General features: G+C 42.7%; 1 protein-coding gene across 3 annotated transcripts in view; it reads left to right on the top strand.

The window, feature by feature from the left end:
• The window catches only part of LOC122561888 (integrin alpha-E-like), a 397,374-nt gene that overhangs the window by 323,414 nt on the left and 48,938 nt on the right, over positions 1 to 25,022 (top strand). For 2 of the 3 annotated variants that reach the window (XM_043714220.2, XM_043714221.2), the window contains one exon: positions 7,438 to 7,530. In XM_043714220.2, the coding sequence (XP_043570155.2) occupies positions 7,438 to 7,530 (93 nt within the window). Of the gene's footprint in view, positions 1 to 7,408; positions 7,531 to 25,022 lie in introns of all 3 variants that reach the window. The other variant, XR_006315137.2, reaches the window with a different exon arrangement.

The raw sequence follows: 25,022 nt of genomic DNA, 5'->3' as shown, positions 1-25,022 counted from the left end.
GTCTAACCTCATTTGGCCAATAGTCATGGGACAGTTATTCAGATGACTTATCCCTTTGTATACCTCTATCTTAAGGTTAGTTTTCATTCCTTCAAGAATCCAAAACCTTCTTATTTCTAACAGTGCATTGACAATGGGATAAGGATGACACCTAATAAATCTTTGACAGGAGTTGGAACCCTGACGATTCTTATGACCTCTTCTTTGTTTTCATGTAGAGATATGTTAAAGTTTGCAAAAGACTAATTACTAATGTGACAGAATTTGATGAGGTCTCATGTAATGCAGGAAATACTAAATTTGTAATGCTAATTTAACACAGGTTTAAGTGGACCCCCAATTCTCAACAAGAAGGGTACACTATTTAATGAGCAGAAGGGTTGATAGTCCATTGGATTGGGTTCAAAAGAGTTGGCAAAAAAGGAGAAATGTTTTACTCAGCAAGTTGTACTCTGAAGTGTACTTCCTGAAAGGGTGGTGGAAACACTTTCAAATGGGAAGAATCTTGTGCTGCTGCCATGAGGAGGAAGAAAAGTGGTTGGGCAAGAGAGTACAAATCACATTCCTGATTGTGGGCTGAAAGTTTATAATTAATAGAGTCATAGAGTCTTACAGCACAGAGACAGGCCCTTAGCCCAAACTGGTCCATGCCAGCCAAAATGTCCATCAACGCAAGCTCCATTTCCCTGCACTTGGCCAATATCCTTCTCAACTTTTCCTATCCGTGTATTGGTCCAAATGTTTTTTAAATGTTGTTAATGTACCAGCTTCAACCACTTCACTGGCACATCATTCCATATGTGTAATTTTGCCCCTGAGATTCCCATTCATTCTTTCCCCTTCTACCTTAAACTGATGCCCTCCCGTCCTCGATTCCATAACTCTGGGAAAAAGATGAGTGCGTTTATTCTATCTATGCATCTCATGATCTTATACACTTCTTTAAGATGCCCCTCAGTCTCTAACACTTTGAAGAAGAAAGTCCTAGCTTGTCCAACCTCTCCCGATAACTCAGACTATTGAGTCTTGACAACATCATTGTAAATTTCCTCTGCACTCTTTCCAGTTTAAAAAAAAATCCTTCCTACAAGCAAGGTGACTAAAACTGAACATAATGCTCCAAGTGCGGCCTCACCAATGTCCTGTACAACTGCAACATAATTTCCCAACTTCTTTACTCAATGCCCTGACTGATGAAGGCCAGTGTGCCAAAAGCCTTCTTCACTGCTCTGTCTATCTGCGACTCCACTTTCAGAGAACCATGCACCCGACCTCCAAGGTCCATCTGTTCTACTACACTCAAGGATTCAATAACAAGAGGTCACGCTTTCAAGGTGAGAGGTGAACAGTTTAAAGGGGAATACAGGTGGCAAGTACTTCACACAGGGTGGTGGATGTCTGGAAAACGTTGCCAGCAGATGTGGTAGAGACAGGCATGGTAGATTCATTTAAGATGCGTCTGGGCAGATGCATGAGTAGGTGGGGAGCAGAGGGATACAGATGCTTAGGAATTGGGCAACAGGTTTAGACAGTAGATTTGGATCGGCTCAGGCTTGGAGGGCCAAAGGGCCTGTTCCTGGGCTGTAAATTTTCTTTGTTCTCTTTGTTGTTCACTCCTTAAGGTCCTACCATTCACCATGAAACTCCTGCCTTGATTTGAATTTCCAAAATGCAAGACCTCACACTTATCTATATTAAACTTCATTTACCTTTTCTTGATCCACTTCCCCAGGACCTTCTGCAATTTTTGATAACCTTCCTCACTGTCCATGATACCTCGTATTTTAGTGTCATCTGCCAACTTACTAATCATGCCTTATACATTTTCATTGAAATCATTGAGAGAGGTAAGAAACAGCAGTGGCCCAGCACCTACCCCTGAGGTACTCCATTAGTCACAGGCCTTCAGTCCGACAAGAATCGTTCCACTATTACCCTCTGCTTCCTACCGTCAAGCCAATTTTGTATCCAATTTGCCAATTTGTCCTGGATTCCATGTGGTCTAACCTTCTAGAGCAGCCTACTATGCAGAACCTAATCAAAGGCCTTACTGAAATCCATATAGACGATCTACCACCCTGCCCTCATCAACCTTCCTGGTCACTTCATCAAAAAACTCTTAACAAATTTGTGAGGCATGATCTCCCACACACAACAAGCCATGCTGACTGATCCTAATCAATACCTGTCTTTACATACCATCAATACATGTATATCTTATATTTCAGAATCTTCTCAAGTAACTTACCTACCACAGATGTTAGGCTTACTGGTCTATTGTTTCCAGGCTTTTCTTTGCAGCCCTTCTTTAATAGGGGCACAACATTTGCTACCATCCAGTCTACCAGGACACCACCTGTGAATAACAATGATGCAAAAATATCAACCAAGCCCCCCACAACTTCTTCTCTAGCCTCTTGTTTTTGGATATATCTGGTCAGGACCAGGAGATTTATCCACCCTCATACATCCTAATATGTCCATCACCTCCTCTACTGTGATAAGGCCTGTCCCCAAAATATAAGAAAGTAAGAATTAGGAGCAGGAGTAGGCCATCTGGCCCTTCGAGCCTGTCCGCCATTCATTAAGATCATGGCTGATGTTTTCATAACCTCAGCTCCACTCACTCACCCTCTCACCATAACCCTTAATTCCTTTCCTGTTCAAAAAATTATCTATCTTAGCTTTGAAAGCATTTACTGAGGAAGCCTTGACTACTTCTCTGGGCAGGGAATTCCGTAGATTCACAACCCACTGGGTGAAGAAATTCCTTCTTAATTCAGTCCTAAGTCTGCTCCCTTTAAACTTGAGGCTATGTCCTCTTGTCCTAATTTCATCCGCCAATGGAAACATCCTCTCTACATCTATCTTTTATAATTTAGATTCATAATTTTATATGTTTCTGTAAAATTCCCCCCCATTCTTCTAAATTCCAATGAACATAATCCGAGTGTACTCAATCTGTCCTCATCAGCCAACTCCCAGAACTCCACAATCAACCTAGTGAATCTCCTCTATACTCCCTCTCATGCCCGTACACCCTTCCTCAAGTAAAGAGATCAAAACTGCATACAGCACTCCAGGTGTGGCCTCACCAGCACCCTATACAGCTGTAGGGTAACCTCCCTGCTTTTAAACTCAATCCCTTTAGCAATGAAGGACAACATTCCATTTGCCTTCCTAGCTACTTGTTGCACCTACAGCCCAACCTTCTGTGATTCATGCACGAGGACACCCAGGTTCCTCTGCACAGCAGCATGGTGCAATTTTTTACCATTCAAGTAATAGTCCTTTTTACTGTTATTCCTGCCAAAATGAATGAGTTCACATTTACTAACATTGTACTCCTTCTCCCAGACCTTTGCCCACTCACTTAAACTATTCACATCCCTTTGAGAAGTTTCACAGTCCTCTGCATACTTTGCTGTGCCACAAATCTTAGTGTCATCCACAAAGTTTGACATATTATACATAGCATTAGCTTTCGAAGCGCTGCTCCTTCATCAGGGGGAAGGACTATCTGATGAAGGCGCAGCACTTTGAAAGCTAGTGTGCTTCCAAATAAACCTGTTGGACTATAACCTGGTGTTGTGTGATTTTCAACTTTGTACACCCAGTGCAAGACCAGACCTCCAAATCGTATCTAGATGCCTTGTTATTTTTTCCTTGATAATAAATTCAAGCATTTTCCCCACTACAGAAGTTAAGCTAACCAGTCTATAATTCCCCATCTTTTGTATACCTTCTTTTTTAAACAGTGGTGTCACATTTGTTGTTTTCCAGTCTGTTGATACTATCCCAGAGTCCAGTAAATTTTGGAAAATTACTAGAAGCGAATTTGTTATTTCTCCCACCATCTCTTTTAGCATCCTGGGATGCATTCCATCAAGGCCAGGAGACTTGTCTACTGTTAGCTCCATTAACTTGCCCAACACTACCTCTTTTGTGATAATGATTGTTTCCAGGTTCTCACATACCTTCGTCTCTTTCTCAATTACTGCCATGTTATTCAGGTCCTCCACTGTGAAGACCGACACAAAATACCTGTTCAATGCCTCAGCCAATTCCTCATATTCCATTACTAAATTCTCCTTCTCATTCTCTAAAGGACCAATGTTTACTTTAGCCATTCTTCTTCATTATATATATTTACAGAAAACTTTTGTTATCTGTCTATTGTCATAATCTATCTTACTTTTCTTCATAGCTTTTTTTTGTGGCTTTCTGTTGACCTTTAAAAACTTTCCCAATCTCCAAGTTTCCCGCTGATCTAGGCCACTTTGTTTGCCTTCTCTTTCAACTTGACAGCCTCCCTTATTTCCTTAGACACCCGTGGCAGATTACCCCTTTTCCTATAGTCCTTCCTTTTAACTCGTACATACTTTTGCACTTTGAAAAATTGCTTTGAAAGCCCACCACTGTTTGTCAACAGTCCCACCATAAAGTCTTTGCTTCCAGTCAATTTTAGCCAACTCCTCTCTCATCCTATTGTAGTCTCCCTTGTTTAAGCACAGGACCCTGGTACTTTCAGTCTATATTCTAAATTCAACCACACTGTGATCGCTCCTTCCAAGAGGACCCGTAACAATGAGATCATTAATTATTGCTGTCTCATTACACAGGACCAGATCTAGAATAGTTTGCTCCCTAGCCAGTTCCATTATGAGGAAGAAAAGTTCAAGAAAATTATTGCAGAGACATTCAATGAACTACTCCTCAAGGTCACCCTGACCGACTGAGTTTAACCAATCGATATGTAGATTAAAATCTCCCATGATAATTGCCGTACCATTTTTACAGTCTTTAGTTATTTCTTTGTTTATTGCCTGCCCCAATGTGATATTATTATTTAGTGGCCTATAGACAATGCCTATCAGTGACTTTTTCTTCTCAGAATTTCTAATTTCCACCCGAATGGGATTCAACCTTAATCTCCATAGAACCTATATCATCTCTCTTGATTATAACCACTAATTTTCCCATGTTCCCAAGTCTTCAAGTCTTTCTCCACAGTAAACACAGAGGAGAAATATTTATTGAGGACCTCGCCCATCTAAGTCCTCAGAATTTCAAAGGTGGAGCAAGCTTTCTGATTGCAAATGTTGGGAAGCTTGTTTGCAAGAATTTGCATGTCATACAAGGCCAGCTTGCCAGAATTATGTTCTGCTTGTGATTTAAGTTCTGTACAAGTGACCAATATTCATCTTCAGGGGTTTATGACTGGAAAATTTTAAGTATATAAAAGTAGCATGCTGTAAACGAAGTAGCCATCTTCCTGGACTTTGGAGTGAGTAGCCATAAGTTTGACCTCTTTGAGAAGAGCTGCCTGACATGCCATGCTTTTCCAGCACTATGCTTTCGCCTCTTTGAGAAGAGTTTATCTGTGTCAAGTCATGATTGACATTAGTATAAATTGCATGGGGCGAGAGGGTGACTAAGGAAGTGAGACGAGAAAATAATGGACAAGGGCTGGGAACATTCGAGTCCTTGTTTTTTCCATTCCCTTGCTGTGGACATAACTGTCTTTATGTTTTCCTTAGCTCAAATCTGAAATCGACTGCTCGCAAGGCCAGTTTGAATGTTTACAAAGTTCCGCAGAGACGAGCTATCCCTTGACTGCAGACTTCAGCAAAGTTGCAAAGTGTCAGAAAAGTTTTAAATTTAGTAAAGCATTCTCTTTCAGATTTCAGAGTAAATGGATTTCAGAGTAAATGTTAATTTTGTTAATTTTCCATTACTTTTACCCCCTTTTGCCATTTTATGACAACAAGGACAACAAAAAGAATAGAGCCAGATTTTTAAAAAATACAGAATTAGATAGCTAAAAATCAACGATCTTAACAGCTGACTGTGTTGTAAGGAGCACTTGAAACAGTCCCAGACACCACCTCACCTTCCAGCATTTCCTCCTGAAGTCTTTCACCACTATCCAGTCTCCAGATTGTGCAGCTTCCCCTCTGCTATGCTGCTTTCACTTGATTCTATACTTGAGACAAAAGTGTCGAGAGTTTTATACAGTAACACAACATCTCATCCTCACAGCGGCCTGTTATCTGTCTTACTTTACGTCTTGGGCCAATTCCTGTGTTGGGCGGCCTACCAAACAAAATCTCAAATGGGCTAAAATTAGCTCTTCCTCTCCTCCTAGATCTCATACATATTAGAACAATTGGAAGTGCCTTTGTCCATGTCACCCCTAGTTCCTCACAACATTTCGTCAATTTATTCCATTGATGAAGCTGTTCCTCAGCTGTGCTTTGTACGCCATGATTTCTGCCGCCATTATGTCGCTGGGCGTTATGGAATTCACTGAGGCGCGTCTCACCTTCTCGTTGTTTACACATTGCAATTTGTTCCTTCTGGCTTGCAGGGAATGTCTATCCCAGTGGCCTTTAAATAGGGTATCTGGACCTTCAAGCCCAAGGTAATAGCGATTGTGAACTTCATGTCTGCCCTCAGCACTAGATTCACAATGGTCCTCCAAAGCATATGCAATGAATTGACAACGATGTAAAAAAGCTGACCCATATTTGGGGGAGATGATACTCGTTTCACATATGCTGCTGAACCTATACTTCAAATTGAAATGCTCTGCCTAATAATTACATTCCAAAGGAAATTGGAAAAATACTTTTTAAAAATTGCTGGCCTATGGAGAAAGAATATGGATGGGAGTATTTGGAGCTTTCAAAGTTGAAGACTTTTAAAGGCAACTTGGTACAATGCCAACTACATTGCTGCATGATTTTAGCTGTTTATTATGAGAGTAGTTCCAATTATATAAATGCATTTAAAGGTAATCTAGATGGAAAAGGGATTAAAGGATTATGATAGATTTAGATACAGTCATAAGGTCATACAGCATGGAAACAGACTCTTCGGTCCAATTCAATCATGCCAACAAGATTTCCCAAATTTAGTTAGCTTAATTTACTTGCATTTAACTCATATCCCTCTAATTTATGTACCTGTCCAAATATCTTTTAAATGTTGTAACTTACCTGCATCTATCACTTCCTCTGGCAGTTCATTCCACATATGAATAATCCTCCATGTGAAAAAGTTGTCCCTCAGGTCCATTTTAAATCTTTCTCCTCTCATTTTAAACCTATGCCCTCTAGTTTAGACGTCTCCTACTCAAGGGAATAGAACCTTTGCTATTTATCTTACCTACACTCCTCATGATTTTATAAACCTTTATAAGGTCACCCCTCAACCACCTGTGCTGCTTGGAAAAAAGTCAACCTATCCAGTCTCTCCTTATAACTCAAACCCAATGAGAAAGGATGAGTCTCACATCTAGTATTAACACCTCCTTGGACTTTTTTGGCCAAATGACCTGTTTGTGTGTCTAATTTCCTAACTAGTTGTCAATATAGCTGTGGTATTATCTATATTTCTTCAACAGAATGCATATTCCATCTGCTCCTGTCACAGGTCACCATGGAGAACCCTTACAATGCATCGGTGAATCTAACATTATCAATTCCAGTGAAAATACAGGATCGACAAATACTCCAACTTCAACAGGTAATTTAACCTGATTCAAATCGGGTATTAATTTCAGTAAAATCAAAATAACCTTGTTGCAGAGAAAAAAATGAAACATTCTTTAATATTTAATTAAACATTTCATGGTCATCAATCAATGGAGTTAAAAGCATTTACTAATAATAGAACTACACAAACTTCAGTGTCAGACATGTCAACAATGTATATCTGTACAAGCTCCAATATTAGAGCATCAGGACAAAAATTAAAATGACTGCAGTATTATGGGTATCAATATTCTTACTGGAATCGATCCAGACTGGCTCTGGTAATTCAGAGGCCTGGGATAATTATCTAGTGATGCAAGTTCAAATCCTGGCTGGACAGTTGGTCTTTAGGACCCAAAAGCTGCATATCTGTTATTGCCTGGCTACTTCAGGTGAGCCAGTCACCTGTGATTAGATGAGTAATTTGCAGAATTTTGCTGGCCAGATCTTAACAATGTGATTGATGCACGACATCGTGAGCTTTGTCGGTGGGTGTGATGAGTTTGTCATCACCTTCCATGCGCATGTTCTTACAAAGGGAAATTCTCAGTCTACAACTGTCTGGGCTGGATATTACATGCCCTCTCTGGCATTTTCAGAATGATACCATGGCAGATTGGAGCTAAGAAATAAGAAGGGAATGGTGAAGCTATTGGGATTGTACTATAGGCCCCCAAATAGGAATTAGATTAACAAATTTGCAGGGAATTTGGGGAAGCTTACAGGAGCAGTAGGGTTGTCATAGCAGGGAATTTTAGTTTTCTTAACATAGACTGGGACTGCCATAGCATTAAGAGCTTTAGATGGGGTGGAATTTGTTAAGCATATTCAGGAATGTTTCCTCAAACAGTATATAGACGGTTCATCTCGGGAAGGAGCAAAATTCGACCTACTGTTGGGAAATAGAGCAGGACAGGTGATGGAGGTGACAGTGGGGGAGCACTTTAGGGCCAGTGACCATAGTTCTATTAGTTTTACAATATTATGGAGAGAGGCAAAACTGGTCCACAGGTTCAAGTTCTAAGCTGGGGCAAGCCATTTTGATTGAGTTTGATAGGAGATACTGGGGATACAGAAGTTTAAGGAAGAAAGAAATCAAGAAGACGAAAAGGGGGCAAGAGATAGCTTTGGCTAAGAAGATTAGGGTGAATCCAAAGAGATTCTTTAAGTCTATTAAAGGAAAAAGAATAACTAGAGAGAGAATAGGACCCCGCAAGGACCAAAGTGGACATGTTTGTGTAGAACTGCAGGAGACGGGTGAGGTCCTCAATGAATATTTTTCCTCTGTGTTTACCATGGAGAACGACATCAAGACTCGGGAACTTGGGGAAGATAGTGATATCATGGTGATATCGTAAGGACAGTCCATATCACAGTTGACGAGGTATTGGACATATTAGAATGGATAAGTCTCCTGGTCCTGACTAGACCACACTGCAAAAGGCTAGAGACAAAATTGCGGAAGCCCTGGCTGATATTTTTGCATCATTGTTAGCCACAGGCGAGGTCCCAGAAGACTGGAGGGTAATGAATGTTGTGCTCTTATTCAAGAAGGGCTGCAAAAAAAAATCTGTGAACTATAGACCAGTAAGCCTAACCTCTATGGGAGTTGAGTTACTTGAGAAGATTCTGAGAGATAAGATATACATGCATTTGGAAAGCCAGGGTTTGATTAGGAATAGTCAGCATGGCTTTGTGAGTGAGAGATCATGCCTCACAAATTTGTTAGAGTTCTTTGATGAAGTGATCAGGAAGGTTGATGAGAACAGGATAGAGGATGTAAGGCCATTGATAAGGTTCCACATGGTAGACTGCTCTGGAAAGTTAGATCACATGGAATGAAGGGCAAGTTGGCAAATTGGAGACAAAATTGGCTTGATGGTAGGAATCAGAGGGTAATAGTGGAGGCCTGTGACTATTGGAGTGCCTCAGGGGTCAGTGCTGGGCCCATTACTGTTTGTTATCTAAATCAATGATTTGGATGAGAATGTACAGGATTATACTAAGTTTGCAGATGATACTAAAGTAGGAGGTATCATGGACAGTGAGAAAGGTTATCAGAAATTGCAGCATGATCTCGATCAGCTGGGGAAGTAGGCCGAGAAATGGCAAGTGGTGTTTAATATCGATAAGTTTGAGGTGTTGCATTTTGGAGAGTCAAATCAAGGCAGGAATTTCATGGTGAATGGTAGGGCCTTAAGGAGTGTAGTGGAATAATGGGCCTTTGGAGTTCAGTGACACAGTTCTCTGAAAGTGGAGTCACAGGTGGACAGAGCGGTGAAGAAGGCTTTTGGCACACTAGCCTTCAGTTGGGAGATCATGTACAGTAGCCGGGAGGTTGTGTTGCAGTTGTACAGGACATTGGTGAGGCCACACTTGGAATATTGTTCAGTTTTGGTCACCTTGCTATAGGAACGATGTTATTAAACTGGAAAGAGTGCAGAAGAAATTTAAAAGGATGTTGCCAAGACTCAGTGATCGGACAAGCTAGGACTTTTTTCTTTATAGAGTTTTGCAGACTGAGGGCCATCTTATAGTTGTTTATACGATCATGAGAGACATGGATAGGGTGAATGCACTCAGTCCTCTTTCCCAGGGGAATTGGGGACTAGAGGGCTTCAACTTAAGATATGAGGAAAGAATAAATGGGAACCTGACAGGGAAATTCTTTACGTAGAAGGTGGTTCGCATTTGGAATAAGCTACCAGCAGAAATGATTGAGGCAGGTACATTAACAATATTTAAAAGACATTTGGAGAAATACACATTAGGAAAGGTTTGGAAGGATGTGGCCCAAGTGTAGGTGGCTGGATATTTTGGTTGGCATTGACCAGTTTTGGCCGAAGGGCCTGTCTGTGTGCTGTGGGACTCGATGAGTCTAAATAGATCAGTGGCTAATCTGCTACTTTCCAACCTACACCTGAGCTGGTCCCTATAACTCTAATGGAGGGTCAGCACTAACATTGGTCCTTTGCCCACATTTATAAATGTATAATTAAGGATCAGTTAATATTGTTGATAAATGCATGGGCAGTTGATAGGAGTGGACAGATCTGAACAATGGCAGGAACAAAGGGAGATATCTTATTTTGTGTGGTGTTCTTGTAGGAATCAGGAGCATCTCTCCCAAAACAAAACTTGGTCCACAATCACTCTTTCCCCTACTCCCTATTCTGTAAGAGCTCTCCCCACCCTAAAACCCTGGGACATACTTTCACAAGCAGCCATGGTTCTTTGCAAGCTTCTTCCTACAGTATAGGACAGCTGTCCTGACAGCACCAGTATTCAGCTGGGGAATGATGGAAATGGCAGCCAATCGGCTTGGCCATCAGCTCCCAATGGAACTTCCTCCCGAAGAAAGAGCAGAAGACCCATAAATTAAGCAATGTGCTGCAACCACAGTGCACATTGGTTGTGGGCAAGTTTCATTTTGGTCTGTGAACTGACTGCTTGCTGCAGAAGTGGGGAGGGCTGGCAAACTGGCACTTGAAGACATTGGTTTTAAGGAGCATCAAAGGAGGCTGGAGGTGAAGAATCTTCAAGCATGGCATTATCACTAGGCTATTGATCCAGAAACTCAGCTAATGTTCCGGTAATTTATGTTCAAATCTCAATAAGGCAGATGATGGAATATTAAATCAATTAAAAAATTTAGAGTTATGATTCTGCTGATGACCATGAAACCATTGTCGATTGTCAGAAAAGTCCATCTTACTTGTTAATGTCCTTTGGGGAAGGATTTCTGCCATCCTTACCTGTTCTGGCCAATATGTGACTCTAAAACCAAAGCAATCGAGTTGACTCTCAGTTGCCCTTTGAAGTGACATAGCAAGCCACTCAGTTGTATCAGTCTCAACAAAGAAATGAAACCAGATGCCAGCTAGCATTGACCAAGGCACCACAAAATACAAAACCAGAAATAGCCCTGTCAACCCTGCAAAGTCCTCCTCTAAGGGCCAGTGCCAAAGTTGGAAGAGCTGTCTCCAGACTAGTCAACCAGCAGCCTGACATAGTCATATTAACAGAATCATACATTTCAGACAATGTCCCACGCACCACCCTGGATATGTCTTCCCACCAACACGTGAGGCCCAGGAGAGGCGGTGGCAGTGTGGTATATGGTCAGGAAGGAATTGCCCTTGAATCCTCAACATTGACTCCGGACCCCATGAAGTCTCATGTTTTCAGTTTAAACATGAGCGACTGTGTCTGTGTAGAGTTTGCACATTCTCCCTCTAATTGTGTGGGTTTTCTCCAGGTGCTGCGGTTTCCTCCCACAGTCCAAAGATGTGTAGGTTAGGTGGATTGGCCATGATAAATTGCCCATTATGCAGGCTAAGTGGATTAGACATGGGAACTGCAAGGTTACAGGGATAGGATAGGGAAGTAGGTCTCATTGGGATGCTCATTGGAGGGTCAGTGTGGACCTGATGGACCAAATGGCAATACTTATACACTGTAGGGATTCTATGATTCTGTGATTCTCTGACTCAGCTGACAAATCAGCACTCCTCTATGTTGAACAAAACTTGGAAGGAAGCACTTAGGGTGGCAAGGGCACAAAGTATATTGTGGGTGGGGGATCTCAATGTCCACCATCAGGGGTGGATTGGCAGCAGCGCTACTGATCAAGCTGTTTGTGTCCTAAAAGACATAACTGCTAGACTGGATCTGTGGCAAGTGATGAGGAAATTGACAAGAGGGAAAAACTTAATTGACTTCATCCTTAACAACCTACTGACTGTAGATACATTTGTTTATGTCAGTATCGGTAAGAGTGGCCACTGACCAGTCCTTGTGGAAATGAAGTGCCTTCACATTGAGAATAATCTCCATTGTTTTGTGTGGCACTATCACAATCAGACAGACTTAAACAGATCTAACAACTTAACACTGGGCATTCATGAAGTGCTGTGGGCCATCAATAGCAGCCGAATTGTACTCCAGCACAATCTGTAAAGTCATAGCCTGTCATATTGCACATCAAGCAAGGGGATCAACCCTGGTTGAATGGAGAGTGCAGGAGGGAGTTTCAGGAGCAACACCAGGCATACCTAAAATGAGGTGTCAACCTGGTGAAGCTAACAAACAGGACTGCTTGCATGACAAATAGCATAAAAAGCAAGTGATAGAAAGAGATAAGTGATCCCACAACCAACGGATCAGATATCAGTCCTGCCTCAACCAGTCATGAATGATGGTGAACAACTTACTCAAGGATGAGGCTTCACAAATATCCACATCCTCAATGATGGAGGAGCACAATACATCAGTAGAAAAGACAAGGCTGAAGCACTTGCAGTAATCTTCAGCCAGAAATGCCAAGAGGTTGATGCATCTTGGTGTCCTCCAGCAATCCCTAGCTTGACAAATACCAGTCTTTAGCCAATTCAGTGCATTCCAAATGATGTCAAGAAATGGTTGGAGGCACTGGATACTGCAAAGGCTATGGGCCCTGACAACATTCCAGCAATAGTACCAAAGGATTTGTTCCAGAGCTTGTCATTCCATAAGCTAGACTCTTCCAGTACAGTTATTATACTAGCATCCATCTAACAATGTGGAAAATTGCCCAAGTATGTCCTGTACATAAAGCAGGACAAATCCAACCTGGCTAATTACCACCCCGTCAGTCTACTCTCGATCATCATTCAAGTGATGAAATGTGTCATCAGCAGTGCCAACTAACAGCACCTGCTCAGCAATAATCTGCTCAGTGATGCCCAGTTTGGGTTTTGCCAGGGCCATTTTGCTGTTGAACTCATTCCAGCCTTGGTTCAAACAGAGACAAAATAGCTGAATTCCAGAGGTGATTGAGGGTGAATGTCCTTGACATCATGTCTGCATTTGACTAAGTGTCCCATCAAGGAACCTGAGCAAAATTGGAGTCAACGAGTATCAGGAAGCTCCACAAATATGCTTGCCAATTATTCCACAATGTTCAACCCCATTCATGAGCCCTCAGATACTGAGCAATCCATTTTCAAAGGCAGCAAGATCTGAACAATATCCAGGTTTGGGCTGACAAATGGCAAGTAACATTTGGCCACACAAATGCAAGGCAATGACTCTCTCCAATACGAGACAATCTAACCACCATTGCCCCTTGACATTAAATAATGTTACCATCATTGGATACTCTACAGTCAACATCCTGGTAGCTACCATTGAACAGAAACTCAACTGTGTTCACCATATAAATACAATGGCTACAAGAGCAAGTCAGGCAAGGAATATGAAAGTAACTCAACTCCTGATTTCCCAAAACCTGTACACCATATTAAAGGTACAAATCAGGAATATCCCCAGTTGCCTGATGGGTGCAGCTCCAACAACAGTCAAGACAAAGCAGTCTGCTTGGTTGGTATCACATCCACTCCTTTCACCACCAACACACAGTTGCAGCAGTTTGCAGAAATTCAAGAAGCACCTTCCAAACACATGACCACTGCCATCTAGAAAGACAAAAGCAGCAGATACATGTGAACATCACTACCTGCAAGTTCTCTTCCAAACCACACACCATTCTGCCTTGGAAATATATGGTTTAAAATCCTGGAATTCCCTCCCTAATGATATTTTGTGTCAACCTACAGTGCATGGACTGCAGCAGTTCAAGATGAGAGCTCATTACCACTTTCTCAAGGGTAACTCGGGATGGGCAATAATTGCTGACCCAGCTAGCGATGCCCTATGAGTCAATTTACAAAAAAAAGATCAGAGCTGACGCCCCAAGCAGTTAAGGTGGTGAATCAGCACCACTGATGGAGCAAGTAGAACCAAGCTGGAAATGTGTTGCTGGAAAAGCGCAGCAGGTCAGGCAGCATTCTTCAGGAAGGGCTTATGCCCGAAACGTCGATTCTCCTGTTCCCTGGATGCTGCCTGACCTGCTGCGCTTTTCCAGCAACACATTTCCAGCTCTGATCTCCAGCATCTGCAGACCTCACTTTCTCCTCCAAGTAGAACCAAGATACAGCAAGTGTCGAGGATCCTCCAAGCTCTTAATGATAAACTCTCAGACTATTTTCATACAGAAAGGAGAGTTGAGTGAAGGTAGCCAACAGGTATATACAGTTCACTTTTGAAACATCTCATGCACTACTACCTTAGAATACTTGGGGGTTTTGAGCTCTGTAGCAGATAATCTGATGCATTCCATTAAACTTTTTATCTCCTTTTTACCACAGTTTATTCTCCTAATGCTCAGACCAATTAGCTGTTGCAGTGATTTCAATGCTTTAACAATCATTTACTGTAATGAGTGAGTTTCCTACTAGAGCTATAGACAATGTTGGAAGATGAGGTAAAAACAATGACTGCAGATGCTGGAAACCAGATTCTGGATTAGTGGTGCTGGAGGAGCACAGCAGTTCAGGCAGCATCCAAGGAGCTTCGAAATCGACGTTTCGTGCAGGACTTTTGCCCGAAACATCGATTTCGAAGCTCCTTGGATGCTGCCTGAACTGCTGTACTCTTCCAGCACCACTAATCCAGAATGTTGGAAGATTATTAGTGTTCAAATTAAGCTTTTCCAGAAACTTCAATGGAGTCTGCACCAATGCAGTCAGCAGCAAACATCCCAACCTAGCACTGTATTTATGAATGTAGGAATTAGGAGCAGGAGTTGGTAGTTCAGTCCTTCATCATTTAACATGATCATTTTATCTGGGTTTCAACTCCACTCTCCTGCCTGCTCCCAATAGCCCTTTATCCTCCTTTTCATCAGAAACATATCTATTGCTTTCTTGAATCAGTTGATTGATTCTGCCTTCTATGCACTCTGGAACAGTGAGTTCCATAGATTCACAACCTACTGAGAGAAGTAGTTTCTCCTCATCTCAGTTTTGAACCTATCTCCCTCACTCTATATCTATAACTCTTGTTCTAGACTGTCCCACAAGGGGAAACATCAGTTCAATGTCCAGCTTATCAAACCCCTTCAGTATTTTACATATCTCAATCAGATCACCCACTCATTCTTCTGAACCCCTTTGGGTACAAGCCCAAGTTATTCAACTGCTCCTCATACAACAGCCATTTCATCCCTGGAATCAATGTAGTGAACTTCCTGTGAACTGCTTTCAGTGCCACCACATCCTTCTTCAAATAAGGAGACCAAAATTGGACACAATACTTCAGGTGTGATCTCATCAAACCTTATATAGTTATAACAACACTTCTTCACTTCTGTAATCCAGTCCTTCTGCAATAAATGCCAGGATTCAATTTGCCTTTCTTATTACCATGCTGCATCTGCATAGCTGCTTTTTGTGATTCATGTACAAAGATGCCCAGATCTCTTTGCACTGATGCACTTTGAATCTGCTTCCTATTTAAATAATAATGTGCCCTTTTATTTTTCTGGCCAAAATGAACAACCTTGCACTTATCCACATTTAACTCCAAAGCCAGATTCTGACCCATTCTCCTAGCCTATCAATATCCACCTGTAAACTCTTTACCGCCTTATCACTGCCTGCTTTCCCACTTATTTTAGTATCATCCATGATTTTTGCTATGTTACACTTGTCCCTGCTTGCAGATCATTAATATAAATTGTAAATAATTGATGTCTGAGAACTGAACTCTGTGGCACTCCACTAACCCCTTATGTTTTAACCTTCTGGACCAGTCTTTTATGTGGCACCTTGTCAAATGCCTTCTGGAAGACTAGTAACACCACATCCACCAGATCCCCATTATCCATCTTGCTGGTTACATCCTCAATGAAATCCAGCAAGTTTGTCAAGCATGGCATTCTCTTCATGAAACCGTGCTGACACTGGGGAATTGAGCTTTGTTGTTCCAAGTGTTCAATTATTTTCTCCTTTATGACTGATTCCAGCAACTTACTCACTCCAGAAGTCAAACTAACTTGTCAGTAGTTTCCCACTTTTTGCCTATCTCCTTTTTGGAATAAGGGTGTCACATTAGCATGTTTCCAATCCACCGGTACCTTTCCAGTATCCAGGGAACTTTCGAATATCATAACTATTACATCCACTACCTCTGCTGCAACCTCCTTTAGTAACGTAGGGTGCAGGCCATCAGGCCTAAGGACATATCTGCCCTTAATCCCATCATTTAATTTAATACCTTCTCCCTAGTTACAATAATTTCACTAAGTTCCTCTGTAGAAACTGCAGTTTTTGGGAAGAAATTGTTTCCACCAAAAAGGAGACAAAATATTGGTTTAGCACTTGTGCCATTTGTGAGTTTCCAATTACTACTTCAACATTTTCATCCTCTAAACAGCCGTTTACTTTCACTACTTTCTTCCTTTTTATATATTTATAGAATCTTTTGGTATCAGCACTTATATTTTCTGCTAATTTCCTTTTGTAGTTCATCTTAGCTCTTTTGATTTTGTTTTTAGCAACCTTTTGCTGATATTCAAAATTTTCTCAATCCTCCAGAATGCCACCAACTTTGCAGTATGATATGCTTGAGCTTTTGCCGTTATGAGTTTCTTGTTAGGCCAAAGATAATTTTTCAACTTTTTCTAATTCCTCTTCCTCTCAGGAATATACTTTAATAGAAGGGTATTTAGTATATCCATTGAGAGTTTCACTTTGGAAAATGCAAACAGCATAGCCAAATGAGAGGAGGTATTGCTAGACTATTGATCCAGAAACTCAACTAATGTTATGGGTTTGAATCCCGCCATGGCAAATGGTGGAATTTGAATTCATAAAAACAAACTGGAAATAAATGTCTGATGATGACCATGAAATTACAGTCAGTTGACCACCTGATTCACTAATACTCATCAGGGAAGAAAATCTGCCAAGCTTACCTGGTCTGGCCCACACGTGACTCCAGATCCACAGCAATCTGTTTGACTCTGCCCTTTGAAATGGCCTAGCAAGCTACTCAGTTGTAAATCTTGACAAATAAATTAAACTTGATGGATCACATACCATTGACCTAGCCATTGGAAATGACAATGACAAAAACAGCCCTGTCAACGCTGTAAGCTGCAAAGCCCTCCTCACTGTCATCTGGGGGCCAAAACTGGGACAGCATTTTCACAGATTAGTTAAGCAACAGTTTAACACATTCATAACTCACGGAATCATGCCTTACAGACAAACTCCCCTTCCCTGGTTATGTCCTGTCCCACTGGCAGGAGAGGCTTAGTAGAGGTGGTAGCACAATGGAATACAGTTGGGAGGGAATTGCCCTTTGAGTCCTGAACATTGACTCTGGACCCATGTAATCTCATAACATCAGGTCAATTATGGGTTAGGAATCTCCTGCTGATTACCACATACTGCCTTCATATGCCTGATGAATTGGAACATAGAACATCGGCCCTCAATGTTGCGCCTACCAATCTGAAGCCTATCTGTCCTATACTATTTAATTTTCATCCATATGTTTATCCAATGACCATTTAAATGCCCTTAATATTGGCGAGTGTACAATTATTGCAGGCAGTGCGTTCCACACCCCTACTACTCTCTGAGTAAAGAAACTGACATCTGACTTGTATCTATCATCCCTCAACTTAAAGCTATGTCCCTTCATACTAGCCATCACCATCCGAGGAAAAAGGCTCTCCCTGTCCACCCCATCTAACCCTCTGATTATCTTGTATGTCTCAATTAAGTCACCTCTCAACCTTCTTCTCTCTAACGAAACCAGCCTCAAGTCCCTCAGCCTTTCTTCATAAGACCTTCCCTCTGTACCAGGTGACATTCTAATAAATCTCCTCTGCACCCTTTCCAAAGCTTGCGCATTCTTCCTATAATGCAGTGACCAGAACTGTATGCAATACTCCAACTGCAACCGCACCAGAGTTTTGTACAGCTGTAGCATGACCTTGTGGCTATGAAACTCAATCCCTCTACCAATAAACACACTGTATGCCTTCTTAACAACCCTATTAACCTGGGTGGCAACTTTCAGGGATCTATGTACATGGACACAGATCTCTCTGCTCATCCACATTACCAAGAATCTTACCATTATCCCATTACTCTGCATTCCTGTTGCTCCTTCCAAAGTGAATCACCTCTCACTGTTCTGCATTAAACTCCATTTGCCACCTCTCAGCCCAGCTCTGCAGCTTATTTATGTCCCCCTGTAACCTGCAACATCCTTCGGCACCATCCACAACTGCACTGACCTTAGTGTCATCTGCAAATTTACTAACCCAGCCTTCTACGGCCCTCATCCAGGTAATTTATAAAAATGACAAACAACAGTGGCCCCAAAACAGATCTTTGCGGTACACCATTAGTAACATTTCCCATCAACCACCACCCTCTGTCTTCTTTCAGCTAGCCAATTTCTGATCCAAACCGCTAAATCACCCTCAATTCCATGCCTCTGTATTTTGTGCAATAGCCTACTGTGGGGAACCTTATCAAACGCCTTACAGAAATCCATATACACCACATCAACTGCTTTATCCTCATCCACCTGTTTGGTCACCATCTCAAAGAACTCAATAAGGTTTGTGAGGCATGGCCTACCCTTCACAAAACTGTGTTGACTATCCCGAAACATCTTATTCCAATCAAGATGATTATAAATCCTATCTCTTATAACCTTTTCCAACGCTTTATCCACAACCAAAGTAAGACTCACTATTTATAATTAGCAGGGTTGTCTCGACTCCCCTTCTTGAACAAATATAGTGCCTTTAACAATACTAAGACACCCCAAGCTGTTACATGGAAGCATTCAAATACATCACCTGGGAGCAGATGTCCTTCAAACCTACTCTGTGCTTCAATAAAATGATGGCTGGTTTGTTTGTGTTTCAAGTTTCACATTCCCATTTACATCCAATAACTTCTGATTCACCTGCTGAACAATCTATCTACCATTGCCTTGAAAATATTCAATGATTGTCTCCATTACTTTCTGAAGCAAAGACTTCCAAAGTTGAAAATCCTCTGAATGGAAAAAACAATTTTTCTCATCTCCCTCCTAAAAGGGGTGACCCCTGATTTTAAACCAGTGCTCCCTCCCTTTAGCATCCCCTGAAGAGGAAGCATCTGAATACAGGAAAGAGATGGAATGTTTGCTGGTGTGGGCCAAAGATAACAATCTACCCCTCGATGTCAGCACAGTGAAGGAGCTGGTCATTGACTTCAGGAAGCAGAGTGGAGGGCATGCCCCTGTCTGTATCAGTGGTGCTGAGATGGAGATGGTCGAGAGTGTCAAGTTGCTAGGAGTGACGGTCACCAACAAGATGATTATTGCTTGGCATTTGTGTGGCCTGAATGTTACTTGCTACTTTTCAGCCCAAACCTGGATACTATCCAAACCTTGCTGCATTTGAACATTTCCTGAAGAAGGGCTTATGCCCGAAACGTCGATTCTCCTGTTCCTTGGATGCTGCCTGACCTGCTGCGCTTTTCCAGCAACACATTTTCAGCTCTGCATTTGAACATAGACTGCTTCAGTATTTGAGGAGTTGCAAAGAGTGCTGAACTTGTGCAACCATCTGTGAACATCCTCACTTCTAACCTTAGTATGGAAGGAAGATAATTGATGAAGCTACTGAAGATGGTTGGGCCAAGCAATTCCTGTAGAGGTATACTGGAACTAAGATGACTGATCTCCAACAACCACAGCTGATGTCTTCCTATGAACCAGGTATGACTCCAACTTGCAGAGATCTTTCCCCTTATTCCAACTGTCTTTAGTTTTGCTTGGGCCCTTTATGCCACTCTTGGTCAAATGCAGCTTTGATGACAAGGGCAGCCACTCTCACCTCTCATCTGGAATTCATCTCCTTTGTCCCTGTTTGAGCCAAGGCTGCCATGAGGTCAGGAGTCCTAGCATTGGTTGTTTGTTAGTTGTGGGATCACTTATCTCTGCCTATTACTTGCTGTTTATGCTGTTCAGTAAACGAATAGTCCTGTTTTGTCACTTCATCAGTTGACATCTCATTTTTAGGTATGTTAGTGCTACTCCCAACAATGTATTCCTGCACTCTCCTGATCCCTTGGCTTGATGGTAATTGTTGAATGGGGGATATAATAGGCCTTGCGGTTACAGATTGTGTTGGCGTATGATTCTGCTGTTGATGGCCCACTGCATCTCAAGCATGCTCAGTCTTGAGTCACTAGATCTGTTTGAAGTCTGTCCAATCAGCATGGTGATTGTGTCACACAATACAATGGAGGGTATTTTCACTGTGAAGGCGGGACTTCATTGTGTGGTAGTCCCACTTACTAATACTATTGCAGTCGGCAGATTAGTAAGAATGGAATCAAGTGTGCTTTTCCCTCTTGTTGGTTCCCTCACTATCTGCCACAGTCCAGATCTAGCAGCTATGTCCTTGAAGACTTGACCAACCCAAATAATCATGCTGCTGCTAAGCCAATCTTGGCGGTGGACATTGAAATGCCCCACCTAGAGTACACTTTATCCCCCTCCTCCCCCGTCACCCTCAGGGCTTCCTTGAAGGGTTGTTCATCATGGAAGAATACTAATTTTGCTAATGGTAGGTCGTGGCTCACAAACCTTATTGAGTTCTTTGAGATGGTAACCAAACAGGTGGATGAGGGTAAAGCAATTGATGTGGTGTAATGGGGATTTGTCCACCTTAATTTCCTTTAGCCTACCCAACACATCTTCCCTCCTTATGTCAACGTGATCCAGAATAAACAAACTTCTATCTCTAATCTCAACATTCATCATGTCCCTCTCCTCAGTGAACACCGATGCAAAGTAATCATTGAGAATCTCACTCGTTTTCTCAGGTTCGACATACAACATTCTTTCCTTATCCTTTCATGGACCAACCCTTTCTCTAGTTACCCTCTTGTTTTTATATATGAAGGCCTTGGGAATCTCCTTAATTCTGCTTGTTAAAGCTATTTCATGACCCCTTTTAGCCTGCTTGATTCCTTCTTTAAGATTGGTCTTACTCTCCTGATATTCCTCCAAGCCTATTCTGTTCTTAGCTGCCTGGACCTTATGTACACTTCCCTTTTCCTCTTGGCTAGTTGCACGATTTCTCCTCTCATCCATGGTTCACAATTCTTGCCTTTTCTACATAGGGATATGCCTATTCTGCACAATCTTCAACCTATCTTTGAAAGCCTCCCACATATCAAATGTGGACTTCCCTTCAAATAGCTGTGTCCAATCCACATTTCCCAGCTCCTGCCGAATTTAAACGTAATTGTCCTTGGCCCAGTTTAGTACTCTTCCCTTCGGACCATTCTCACCTTTGTCTACGAGTATTTTAAAACTTACAGAATTGTGGTCACTATCCCAAAGACAACCCCCACTGCAACTTCTACCACCTGGCCTGGCTCATTCCCCAACACCAGGTCCAATATGGCCCCTTCCTTCGTCGGTCTATTGACATACTGCTCTAGCAAACTTTCCTGGATGCTCTTTACAAATTCAGACCTCTGACACTAAGTGAATCCCAGTCAATGTTAGGAAAATTAAAGTCTCCCAACACCTCCACCTTGTTGCCTCTCCATCTTTCCATAATTTGTTTACCTATTTGTTCTTCTACCTCATGCTCACTATTTGGAGGCCTGTAATACAGCCCCACCAGGGTAACTGCACCCTTCTTATTTCTGAGCTCTACCCATAATGCTCCTCTGCTCAAGCCCTCCATAGTGTCCCCTTTTAGCACAGCCATAGTATCATCCCTGACCAGCGATGCAACTCCTCCCCCCCTTTTACTTCTCTCCCTGTCCAATATGAAGCGTCTATATCCTGGAACATTTAGTTGCCAATCACACCCCTCCTTCAACCAAGTCTCTGTGATCGCAATAACATGTAACTCCAGGCACCAATCCAAGCCCTAAATTCATCTGCTTACCCACTGTACTCCTTGCATTAAAGTATATTCACTTCAGGCCGCCAGTTCTTTTGCATTCATATGCTCTCTGCCTATACTTCCCCTTGGTAATGCTAACTTCTTGATCCTTACAGTCTCTAGTTTCCACCTCATTGTCGATTAGTCTTCTCTTCTGGTTCCCAGCCCCCTGCCACATTAGTTTTAAACCTCCCCAACAGCAGTAGCAAAAACTCTCCCAAGGACATTACTTCCAGTCTGGTTCAGGTGCAGACTATTTGTAATAGTCCCACCTTTCCCAGAACCGGTCCCAATGTCCCACAAATCTGAACCTCTCCCTCTGACACCATCCCTCAAGCCACGTGTTCATCCTGCCTATTCTTTCATTTCTACCCTGGCTACACATGGCACTGGTAGCAATCCTAAGATCACTACCTTTGAGGCCCTGCTCTTTAACTTCTCTCCCAGCTCCCTGAATTCTGCTTTCAGCACCTCATCTCGTTTTTTACTTATATCATTGGTGCCTATATGCACCATGATAACTGGCTGTTCACCCTCCCCTTTCAGAATGCTGTGCAGCCGATTGGTGACATCCCTGACCCAGGCACCTGGGAGGCAACATACCACCCGGGAGTCTCAGTTTCGGCCACAGAACCGCCTATCTACTCCCCTTTCAATAGAATTGCCTATGACTATGGCCCTATGAGTCTTTTTCCCACCCATCTGAACAGCATTGCCTGCCACAATGCCATGATCCTGACAACTGCTGCTCTCCCCTGGTGAGCCATCTCCCCCAACAGTATCCAAAATGGTATACCTGTTTTGGAGGGAGATGACCGCAGAGAACACCTGCACTGCCTTCCGACTCTTTCTCTGCCTTTTGATCACCCATTCACTGTCTCCCTCAACAATTCTAATCTGCGGTGTGACCAATTCACTAAACGTGCTATCCACGACCTCCTCAGCATCGCAGATGTTCCACAGTGAGAACTTGAGTGGTGCTGGAAAAGCACAACAGGTCAGGCAGCATCCGAGGAGCAGGAAAATCAACGTTTCGGGCAAAAGCCCTTCATTAGGAACGCGGTAGGGACCCTCTGGGGTGGAGAGATAAATGGGAAGGGGGTGGGGCTGGGGAGAAGGTAGCCAAGAGTATAATAGGTGGATAGAGGTGGGGATGAAGATGTTAGGTCAGCGAGGAGGGTGGAGTGGATAGATGGGAAGGAAAATTGGCAGGTAGGACAGGTCATGAGGATGGTGCTGAGCTGGAAGGTTGGAACTGGTGTAAGGTAGGGGGAGGGGAAATGAGGAAACTGGTGAAGTCCATATTGATGCCCTGGGGTTGAAGTGTTCCGAGGCAGAAGGTGAGGCGTTCTTCCTCCAGGCAATGGGTGATGAGGGAGTGGCAGTGGAGGAGACCCTGCAGGTCCTCGGCAGAGTGGGAGGGGGAGTCGAAATGTTGGGCCTTAGGGCGGTGGGGTTGATTGGTGCGGGTGTCCTGGAGATGTTCCCTAAAGCACTCTGCGAGAAGGCGTCCAGTCTCCCCAGTGTAAAGGAGACCGCATCGGGAGCAACGGATACAATAAATGACATTGGTGGATGTGCAGGTGAAACTTTGATCGATGTGGAAGTCTCCTTTGGGGCCTTGGATGGCGGTGGGGGAGGAGGTGTGGGCACAGGTTTTGCAATTTCTGTGGTGGCAGGGGAAGATGCCAGGAGGGGAGGGTAGGTTGTTGGGGAGCGTGGACCTCACCAGGTAGAATCGGAGGGAACTGTCTTTGCGGAAAGTGGAAAGGGGTAGGGACAGAAATATATCCCTGGTGGTGGGGTCTGTTTGGAGGGGCGGAAATGTTGGCAGATGATGCAGTTTATGCGGATGTTGGTAGGATGGAAGGTGAGGACCGGGGGAAGGTTCTGTCCTTGGAGGGGGTGGGGTTTGAGGGCAGAGGTGCAGGATGTGGATGTGATGCATTGGAGGGCATCTTCAACCACATGGGAAGGGAAATTACGGTCTTTAATGAAGGCCATCTGGTGTATTCTGTGGTGGAACTGGTCCTCCTGAGAGCAGATACGGTGGAGACAGAGGAATTGGGAATATGGGATGGCATTTTTGTAGGAGGTAGGGTGGGAGGATGTGTAATCCAGGTAGATGTGGGAGTTGGTGGGCTTGTAAAAAATGTCAGTGTTAAGTTGGTCGTCATTGATGGAGATGGAGAGGTCCAGAAAGGGGAGGGAGGTGTCAGAGATGGTCCATGTGAATTTAAGGTCGAGGTGGAATGTGTTGGTGAAGTTGAAATTCATCAAGTTTTTATTGTTGTAGAATGGGAGGTAGGTAAATTGGTCAGACAAAGGAGGATTAGTGTAGATAGTTGTTTAATGTTCTTGTGTTTCTCAAAGTTAGAGAATAAATTGTTAAAATTTTTATTTGCATAGAAGGATTTTTGGTAGTTCTTGGTCACTCATACCTTAACAGATTACAAGGCGAGGTGAGCTTTTCTGTGGGTCTGGTTCAAATTAGCAGAAGGGTTTACCCCATATCGTAACAGTTTGGGGGCTCACATCTGTGATTTGAACCCTTCAGTCTGAGATTTGGGCAGATTTGAATAGATTTGGGATATGAGAAAAGCCTAGTAGATTTAAACACTTGCTAATTAGTATCCTAATAAAAATGTAGGTGAGACAATTTGTTTAATTTCGGTTACTTG

This window comes from Chiloscyllium plagiosum, unplaced genomic scaffold (genome assembly GCF_037043375.1).
Source record: "Chiloscyllium plagiosum isolate Xiang-an unplaced genomic scaffold, Cpla_swu_hap1 HiC_scaffold_31, whole genome shotgun sequence".
NCBI classification, from domain to species: domain Eukaryota; kingdom Metazoa; phylum Chordata; class Chondrichthyes; order Orectolobiformes; family Hemiscylliidae; genus Chiloscyllium; species Chiloscyllium plagiosum.
Note: the sequence above shows the minus strand (reverse complement) of the source record. Positions and strands in the feature narration are given on the sequence as shown.